Raw genomic sequence first — 9912 nt, forward strand, 5'->3', positions numbered from 1 at the left:
TCAACCACACACTCTAGATTCAGCCGCCTCTGAAAAAGTCCCACCTATGACTGAATGAAGCTTTGGGGGGACATCTAGACACAAGCCATAACACCTAGTTATAGAAGGTGGCAAGTGTAAATGCCAACTGGTGCAGGATAAACAACAACAATAATAATAATAATAATAATAATAATAATAATTCAGAAGTCATCAACATGGCAGACTAGAGAAGGAATCACGTTGGAGATGCTCAGAGAGGACTCTCTAGTAGTGAAGAGTCCTATACCCTTCACTGAAAATTAATGGGAAGGATGTCAGTCACTTCTCGTATTTCCATCCTTTCAGCCCTTGCCAACACTAATCTACTTTCTGTTTCTATAGATTACCTTATTCTGGACATTTCATATAATTGGGTATACCATATGAGGTCTTCTGTGACTAGCTTATTTTAATTACTGTAAGATTTATCCACATTATAGCGTATCTTAGTACTCGATTCCTTCATGTGACTGAATAATATTCCATTATTATGTAGAAACCACATATGTGAACTTGGTTTATTTATCCATTGATAGACATTGTAACCCCTTCTACTTTTGGACTATTATGAACAATGGTGCTGTAAATATTTATGCACAAGTTTTTATGGGAATATAGGTTTTCAACTCCTCTAAAGATTTTTGGGAGTGTAATTCCTGGGTTAAAGGCTAACTCAATGTTTGACGAACTTTCAGGCTGTTTCTCAATGCGGCTGCACCTTTTTACATTCTTACTAGCAGTGTATGTGGATTGCAGTTTCTCCCCATCTCCACCAAGACTCATTCTTTTTTCACTTTTTAAAAATTCACAGTGAGTGTGAAATAGTACCTCATTGTGATCTTGATTTGCATTTTATTGATGGCTAATGGTGTTGAACATTCTTTCATTCACTATTTTGAAGAAATGTCAATTTAAACCATCTTCCTTTGAACTAAGTTTTACAACTTATTCCACAGGTGAACCAAGTTTCCAGCTGCGGGGTGGATAGATGTTTAGATCCCCTGAGCACCTCCTTTTCTGTTGCTTCTTAACAAAATTAACCTTCTGACAATAGCCCAGTTGTCATAGGATTTATCTCTGGCTCAGGTGCTCTGCAGTGAGGGGATAAACACATCCAAAATCTGTCACCCAACAACTCCACTCAATTTCTCCGCTCAGTTAAAGTTAGAGCAGGATTGCTAAGATGCCAGCAAACCCGGCCCTTGGTCCTTCATTACTTTTTCAATCCAAACACACAGTGCAATTTTTTCCTTCAATGGAAAGTCAGCAAGAACAGGTTGATTAGGTCATCTCTGGACTGGATATTAGAAAGCAGAAGATAGGCACATCATTGCTACTTTGGTTGACTGTTCTTGGAGCTGATAGGAATAGAGACAGCCATGTTCCCTGGGAGATGGAATACTTTCAACTATTTTTGCCATCAACTTCTTTTTTTTGTATTTTTTTTTTTTTTTTTTGAGACAGGGTCTCACTGCATAGTTGAGACTCACCTGGATGGAATTCACTATGTAGCCCAGGCTGGTCTCAAACTCACAGCGATCCTCCTGCCTCAGCCTCCCGAGTGCTGGGATTATAGGCGTGTGCCATCATGCCTGGATCATGCCATCAATTTCTATGATTTAGTTTATTAGCTTAATAAAAATAATTCTAGAAACATGGAGCAAAAACTAAAATTAAATGTGTGAGGAGGAAGTAAGAAACATCCTAGAATAGTAACTGGTGGATGAGCTCAAAACAAACTTCAGGGGGCATATTTTAAGGTAGACAGAGGGTGCAGGGGCATAATATCAGTGCTGACTGTTTCTTTCTTACCCAGACGTCAAACTAACACAAGTCTTGGAAGATGAGCCCTACCATTTGTGATAGTCAACTGACTGTGTCAACCCGAGTAATAAATGCACAATTAAATTGGATTAGCATAGTTCTGGGGGTGGCTGAAGGAATTTACAGAAGACAGAAGATCCATCTTGGGTGTGAGTAGCTTATAGCCTGAGTGGAATAAAAGGGAAACAAAGAAGGAAAATTCACTTTTGTTTCTTCAGAGCAGCTCCAGTCTTCACTTTTGCCCTGGCCGTCGTCTCCTAGCTTTCCATACAGACTCTTCGGACATCCAGAGCAGACCCTTCAGCCTTCCGTCACAGGCCCTTTGGCCTCCTGACATGGGATACTACAGTGAGTTCTAGGCCTTGGAGCTCTGATTAGATCCTTCAGATCTTCAGTGTGCACACAGTTCTTTTGCACTTTTTCACACCTGATTCAGTGGGCAGCCATTGTGAGCCTACCTTGTAAATCCTTATATAGTAATATATCATGCATTCAATCTTTTTCTCTAGTGAGCTCTGACTGATCACCACTCATCTGAAGCCCAGGAGAATAATGGATAGATAGAAGTCTGGGGGTGGGGGCACTTTTCTGAATGATGTTCCAACAATACACAAAGTATTCATTGAGATACATCAATGCAGTAATTCTTTGGATTAAAACAAGTTAGAGGGTAAGTGATAGGCATTGTTTAAGAATTTCTCCTGGGGCCAAATTCCCCTGGATCAGGACAGTTGAATTTTGGAGTTGCCCAACAACTTCCTCAAAAAGATATCTGTTTAGTTTGTCAGTACTTGTTTCCTGGCTTTAACAAGCACGGTGCAAGTGTGCAATCCAGGTATATAAAACTTTTGAACTGTGACAATGATAACAACTGTTGGAAACCTTACGATATTCCAGTCATCTCGTTTCCCCAAGAATTCTTCAATAGTTTGCTTTCCCTTTCTCAGTTAATATATTGAATCCTTTAAGAAAAAGCCACATGGTTAGTAGAACTTTGTCTCTTATCAGCAAAGGCCATTCAGATGGCTCACTAGTAATAAATGGTTACCAGTAATAACCTATTAGTAATAATACTAGTAATACTAGTAATAAAAGGCCCAAGATGGGATATTTCATCCCTTCACTTTGTGAATGTCAGTACAGTGTTTCTTCCCATTGTCCACCTCAAATAAATTTTATCTTTTCTGCATTGTTTTTCCATTTAGAAAATATCAGCCTTTATAGTTACAATTCTATGATTTCAAAAAAGAAACAAAGTTAAGGGCTACAACAGAATGAACATGTCCCTCCAAATTCTACGCTGAAATCCTAACTCCCAATGTACTAGTTGCTGGGGGTTTGGGGAGTGAATTAGTTATGAGGGTAGACCCTTCATGAATGGGATTAGTGCTTTCTAAGAGTTCCTCCAGAGAGCTACTTCACCCTGTCTTCTACTGTGTGAGAATATGTTATGGTTTGGGTCTGGATGTCCCCACAAAGCCTCATTCAATCAAAGGTAGCTGAATCTGGAATGTGTGATGCTGGGATTAAGGTTGTATGAGTGAGTGGTTTAGCACTGCCTTAATTCCAGTAGTCTGGATGGGATAAAACAGACATAAAGACAAGTGAAGCTTCCTTGTAACCTTTGCTGCCCTGTGCATGCCATGTTGTTTCTCTGTGATGCCTCCTCTACGACTCTGTCTTGGAGCCAGCTGATTATGGACTGAAAACTCTACAAACTGTAAGCGAAATAAACCCTTTCCCTCTATAGCTCTTGGTGCCAGGTATTTTGTCTCAACTGTGAGAAGAAAGTAACTAACACAGAATATAAGTCAGCAGTCTGTAACCCAGAAGAGGTTCTTCACAACCTGACCATGCTGACACCTTCATCTCAGACTTTCGACTGCTAAAAATCCTAGAAAATAAATTTCACTAGTCTATGGTACCTTGTTATAGCTCTCCAAACCAATTAAGAAATGTACAGCAAAAATGTCAGACTTATTTGAAATTTGAATCTATTATAATTCTTTTGGCTTTGTGTATAATATTTTGATGTAATCTATAATGGAATTTTAAAATGAAAAGGACAGTTGTCCCAAGAATCTGTCAATTACATTCATTTTATATTAATTTAAATTTAACAATTTATTTTAGAAAAGTTTACTATACACCTAATATGTGCTGGATGTTTATCAAGTGTTATCACTGGGATGTTCTTAATGAAAACCAAAGCCTAAACCCTGGTCCATTTGAATCTGTCAGGAATTCAGCTGAGCTGGGAGGATGAAAACTGTCAGAGTAGTCAATGGAAGCAACAGTTAAAAGTGATTAAAGCGTGGTTTTTAATCACTTCTTACAATGACATAAGCAAGACTCTAAAGCCAGAGAAAGTGCTGACTCCCCATTTTATTTCCCAAGAGTTAAGTGGATGTCATAGTGGACAAGAGTCAGATGCCTCAGCACAGATTTAAGGCTCTTGGGCAAACATTCTGGTAGTTTCATGGATCTTGAAGTAGATGTGGAGGACAAGGAGTGGAAAATTCTTCACACTGAGTCACAGTGAAGAAGACTGATATTGTTTAGTCTGGATCCCCACCCCACCCCAAGGCCTCATATGATCATAGGTGGTTTTTTCAGAGGTGGCTGAATCTAAATTGTGGTTGATTCATGGGGCAATGCTAGGCTCAAGGGCACTAGGATTAAGGGTGTGAGTGCTACCCACCCTAAGTAGTCTGGTTAAGACTGAGATGCTGGGATTAAAGAAATGTGATTACTAAACCAGTACACTGATTGGTTTGGCACTGCCCTAATCCTGGTAGTCTAGATAGGTAAAAGGATCAGGAAGACACTGTTGAGGTCCTTTGATGCTACCTTTGGTCTGCCATGAACTGTTTCTCCTCGGCGATGCCCCCCTGCCATGTGCTACTCTGCCTTGGAGCCAGGTGATTAAGGGTTAAAACCTCTACAAACTGTGAGCTAAATAAATACTTTAAATTTGAGTGTCAGGTATTTTGTTTCAGCAATGAGAGAAAAGTAACTAAAAAGGATCTTAGCCAAAGTACCTGAAGATAACTTCTACCCAATAGAAACCTAAGTATGAAGGTATCAGGGCTAGGAATATAAAGAATTGAAGAATCTAATCAGCCTTGGGGTCCTGCCAGGTAATGATAACCTGTAATAAGGTATTTACAGGAGACCAACTCTTCACTAACATTTTGGACAGTATACAAATAAAACATGATGTATTAGATAGTGGTAAGTGATAAGCAAAAAAAAAAAAAATAGACAAAGCAGGGAGAGGAAGCAGATAGAGAATAGGCAAGTCGGGCGAAATGTGATAGCAAGTTGTTGTCAAGGTCAGGCAAAAGAGGCCCCATTGGAAATGTGGAATTTGGTAAAACAATTTAGAAATTGAGCCTTACAAGCATCCAGTTGAATGAGTCACACAGTAAGTACTGAAGGCCAGGCCACCCGAGGTGGCAGTCTGGAGGAAGTCCACTTGTCTGGAGTGGAGAAGGCGAAAGGAGAGACGTAGGCAAAGAGCTCATGGAGACAGGGAACTCGTGAGACCTCAGGTCCCGTAAGCCAGGGGTGGCAAATCTATAGCACCTATGTTAACGCTTTTCTTTTAAGACAAAAGATGTTAATGTATGAGTTGTTTTTTCTAAACTAAAACCTCAGTATTCAGGTTTAATTGCAGTGTTGACACTCTGCGATAAATAAGTAAGTTTTGGGTTGCAGTTTGGCACTCGGTCTCTAAAAGGCTCGCTATCACTGATATAGGACCTCATTGTCTCTGAGATGAGCAGCCACCAAGGCTTGGAAAGAGACAAATTATGGTATCTGATTCTAGCTGCTTTCTTGAGAAGAGAGTTAGGATAGGGGATGAAGTCATGTTAAGCACAGAGACAAGGAGACTGTGAGGAATTTACTGTAATGATCCAGGAAATGTGGGAGCCTGGCTGAACCAGAGCGACTCCATCTTGATCAGCAAACAACCTAGAGACTGTCGCTCCCCCCCATCCCTTACAGGATAACTAATGATTAATTGTGAATTGTTAGGTGGCTGTTTTGAAGTAGCTAGGAAACTAGGTAGAAACTGTAGTGAACACAGAGACCCAAGGCAGGTCACGCCACTCCTTGCATGCCTGTAGTCTGAATGTTCTGAACTTTATGATGATCTAGGTTGCAAATGGAACAATGGATAATCACTCTGCTGATCATTAGTACATGACGACCACTAGCTCAGATCAACTGACTCTTTGCCTTTGTCCTTTTCCTGTAAGTTTTAAGTGTAAACCCCCCTTTTCAGCCCTATATAAAATGGCCTCTGTTTCTTAGCTGGCCGCCTCTCTGAGCTACTTGGCTTGGGGAGTGCCGTCTGGCCAGACTAATAAAGGTCTATTAGCCAACTTGCCTGGTGTGTTCCTTCCTGGGTGACTCTCGCTATCGGACAAGCTCCTGGAGCCTCGCTGAGCTGCTGAGCCCAGCATCGTGAAGGCCTCTTGGCTGTTCACGCTCCAGGAGTAAAAGTGAGACACGAGTCTTACATCTTGGAGGCCCCAGCGAGATCCCCAGGTGGGAACTGTAAATCCGGCCGAGATTCTCTGTCGCAGGACAAGCTCCTGGAGCCTCGCTGAGCTACTGAGCCCAGCATGGTGAAGGCCTCTTGGCTGTTCATGCTCCGGGAGTATCCAGCAGGAGATTCTCAGACATAGACCTGAAAAGCCTCCGGAGGTAAGATTTGAATTGGTTGCAACCATGTGATGTCAGGATAAGAGGTGGCTGACGAGCCGGGAAGCCTCCCCTGACCCCGGCCCTGACGAGGACTCCGGGTGGAATCTAGGTTCTTTTTGTGTGGCGCCTGTGTGTCTTGTCTGTGTCCTGTCTGTTGAGTGTTAACTTTACATTCATTCCTAGGAACAAGATGGGAGGATCGAGCTCCAAAAATACCCCATTGGACTGTTTTCTCACTAACTTTAAATTGGCTTTTTCCCCTGAGCAGGAAGATAAATATGGAATTAAAGGAGCTCTGAGAAGCCACAAGCCCTAATCTCCCTCCTTGAGTCTGTGTTTAATACCCATGACCCCACCTGGGATAATTGTCAGCAACTTTTACAGGCTCTGTTCACATCCGAGGAATGAGAAAGAATTAGAAGACACGCTATTCGGTCAGTGCTGGGGGGAACTAAGGGGCTTATTGACGACCAACAACAGGCCCGAGTTGAAGCACAACTCCCCATCTCCCGTCCCAAATGGGAATTGAATTCCACCGGAGGTAGGGAAGCTCTTCCCAACTACCGTCAGCATCTCCTGGCCAGCCTTAGGGGAGCCACTTGCAAGCCTACCAATTTGAGCAAGGTAAGCGAGGTCCTACAAGGGCCTGAGGAATCCCCCTCTGCTTTCCTGGAGCGTTTACTGGAGGCTTACCGCACGTACACTCCAATTGACCCAGACGCTCCAGCGAACAGGCAGGCAATTAATCTGGCTTTTGTAACTCAGTCGGCCCCAGATATTCAGAAAGAAAATTACAGAGAATTGAGGGCTTTGAAGGAGAGAATAGGGAAAAATTGATAAGTGTAGCAATGAAGGTGTTCACAAATAGGGATCCACCCGAAGATAGAATAACTAAAAAGATGGCAAAGACAAATATAATAATGATGGCAGAAGAGGGTTTTATACAGAAGGAAAAAAAAATGAAATGGGGAAATAAGAAGAATTTAAACTAATCGGAGAAGAAGAAAATTCTCCAGAACAGGACTTGCGGGAGGTAAACAGCCGGGTGGAAGTAAACAGTCAGGAGACCATCCACCCGATGGTACCAAACTCCTACACACTGCTGAGCCTCATTCCGCCTGCGCATGTATGGTATTCAGTTCTTGATCTCAGAGATGCATTTTTCAGCCTGCCCTTGGCACCAGTGAGCCAGCCGCTCTTTGCATTTGAATGGACGGACCCAAACACTGGAACTACTGGACAATTGACATGGACTCGATTGCCACAAGGCTTTAAGAACTCCCCCACACTGTTTGGGGAAGCTCTCAGCAGAGATCTACAAGAGGTAAGAAAAGCTTTTCCCTATGCAACTGTTCTCCAGTATGTAGGCGACCTCTTAGTGGCGACCACGACCAAGAAAAAATTGCTTCACAGCCACCGAGGGACTCCTGGAGGCCCTACAAGGTCTGGGATATCGAGTGTCCTGGAAGAAAGCCCAGCTCTGCAAAACCAAGGTAACTTACTTGGGTTATGTTCTTGAAAAAGGGAAAAGAAAGTTAGCTGAATCCAGGGTGTCAGCGATCCTTCAGATCCCCACGCCCAGCTCAAAGAAGCAAGTGCGTGAGTTCCTGGGGGCCATAGGATACTGCAGAATCTGGATACCTAGCTTTGCTGAAATTGCCAAACCCCTGCATGAGGCTACGGCGGGGGGAAATACACCCCTTGAATGGACAGAGGCTTGCCAGCAAGCATTCCAGACGCTCAAGACTGCGCTCACCACAGCGCCAGCCTTAGCCCTGCCTGACTTAAATAAACCTTTCACCTTATATGTGGCAGAGAGGAACGGGGTGGCAAAAGGAGTGATCACACAGTCTTTGGGGCCTTGGAAGCGACCTATAGCCTATCTGTCCAAAAGACTTGACCCAGTGGCCAGAGGATGGCCGTCCTGTTTAAGGACGATAGCTGCAGCTGCTGCTTTAACTCGGGAAGCTGATAAACTGACTTTTGGCCAGGATCTAACTCTGATCACTCCTCATGCTATTGAGCCCCTGTTGCACAACTCACCAAGCAGATGGCTATCAAATGCTAGATTGTTGCAGTACCAGGGACTCTTGTTAGAACAGCCGCGCATTAAATTTGCCACAACCTCTAACCTGAATCCTGCTAGCCTGCTCCCTGAATCAGATGATCAACTGCCCATCCATGACTGCCTTGAGACTCTCGAAAATCTGCGGGGAGGACGTCCAGATCTGACGGACCTGGCCCTTCCCCGACCTGAGGCAACATACTACACTGATGGATGCAGTTTCCTACGTGAAGGTGTGCGATATGCGGGAGCAGCAATAGTCAATCAGGATCAACAGGTAATATGGGAACAAGGGCTGCCCCAAGGGACGTCAGCACAGGAGGCCGAACTAATCGCTTTAACTAAGGCTCTGGAATTAGGAAAAGGGAAAAAGATAAATATTTTCACTGACAGTCGTTATGCTTTTGCTACTGCCCATGTGCATGGAGAAATTTACCAGAATAGAGGACCTTTAACATCAGACGGGAAAGAAATTAGAAACAAAGCTGAGATATTGGCTCTGCTGCAAGCCATTTGGCTGCCAAGGGAGGTTGCCATTATTCACTGCCGTCGACATCAAAGGAATTCCAGCCCTGAAGTGATTGGAAACAACGCAGCTGACCGGGCAGCAAAGCGAGCTGCCCAAAAATCAGTGGGGAAACAAATGGTGCTGCTACCTACACCCGTGCTCCCAGAGGGGCCTGAATACACAGAGGAAGAAATAACGGAGATGAGTAAGAACCACTGGACCAGAGGAAAATATGGATGATGGACAACAGATGAAGGAAAGATCGTTCTGCCAGCTGCGATGGCTGACACTTTGCTGAATGAGCTCCATGAATCCACCCACCTAGGAGACAAGAGAATGATGGCCCTGCTACGGCCCCACTTTGTCAGCAGAGAATTAGCCCAGAAGGCCCGGGACAAAGTGAGACGGTGCCCCACCTGCCTCAAGGTAAACGCGAATCGGGTAACTGGGCCCCCAGGGGTCCGATATAGGGGACTGACTCCCGGAGAGCACTGGGAACTGGACTTCACCGAGATGAAACTAGGCATGTATGGTTACAAATATCTATTAGTTTTCATAGACACATTCTCAGGGTGGATAGAAGCATATCCTACTAAAAAGGAAACAGCTGAGGTAACAGTAAAAAAGCTCCTGACTGAGATAGTTCCCCGATTTGGCTTGCCCTTAGCCCTGGGGTCCGACAATGGCCCAGCCTTCACGGCTAAAGTGTCTAAACTGATTAGCCTAAGCATTGGAATTAGATGGAATTTACATTGTGCTTACAGACCTCAAAGTTCAG

General features: G+C 43.7%; 1 protein-coding gene across 1 annotated transcript; it reads left to right on the top strand.

The window, feature by feature from the left end:
• Positions 1-6907: 6907 nt before the first annotated feature.
• On the top strand, positions 6908-9906 carry LOC109117472. The gene is made up of 3 exons (XM_019204827.2): positions 6908-6995; positions 7838-7885; positions 7975-9906. Exons 1-3 carry the CDS (start codon positions 6908-6910, stop codon positions 9372-9374), a joined length of 1536 nt encoding a protein of 511 aa, XP_019060372.1. The 3' UTR covers positions 9375-9906.
• The last annotated feature ends 6 nt before the right edge of the window (positions 9907-9912 follow it).

The sequence above is a fragment of the Fukomys damarensis genome, unplaced genomic scaffold, assembly GCF_012274545.1.
Source record: "Fukomys damarensis isolate Sample0158 unplaced genomic scaffold, DMR_v1.0_HiC HiC_scaffold_29, whole genome shotgun sequence".
Taxonomy (NCBI): domain Eukaryota; kingdom Metazoa; phylum Chordata; class Mammalia; order Rodentia; family Bathyergidae; genus Fukomys; species Fukomys damarensis.

Bases quoted from the DNA above. Each gene is read 5' to 3' on its own strand.
- LOC109117472 (XM_019204827.2), top strand. From the start codon at position 6,908: ATGACCCCACCTGGGATAATTGTCAGCAACTTTTACAGGCTCTGTTCA. The intron at 6,996-7,837 runs GTCAGTGCTGGG...CAAGGCTTTAAG, and splicing joins ATTAGAAGACACGCTATTCG to AACTCCCCCACACTGTTTGG. The intron at 7,886-7,974 runs GTAAGAAAAGCT...ATTGCTTCACAG, and splicing joins TCAGCAGAGATCTACAAGAG to CCACCGAGGGACTCCTGGAG.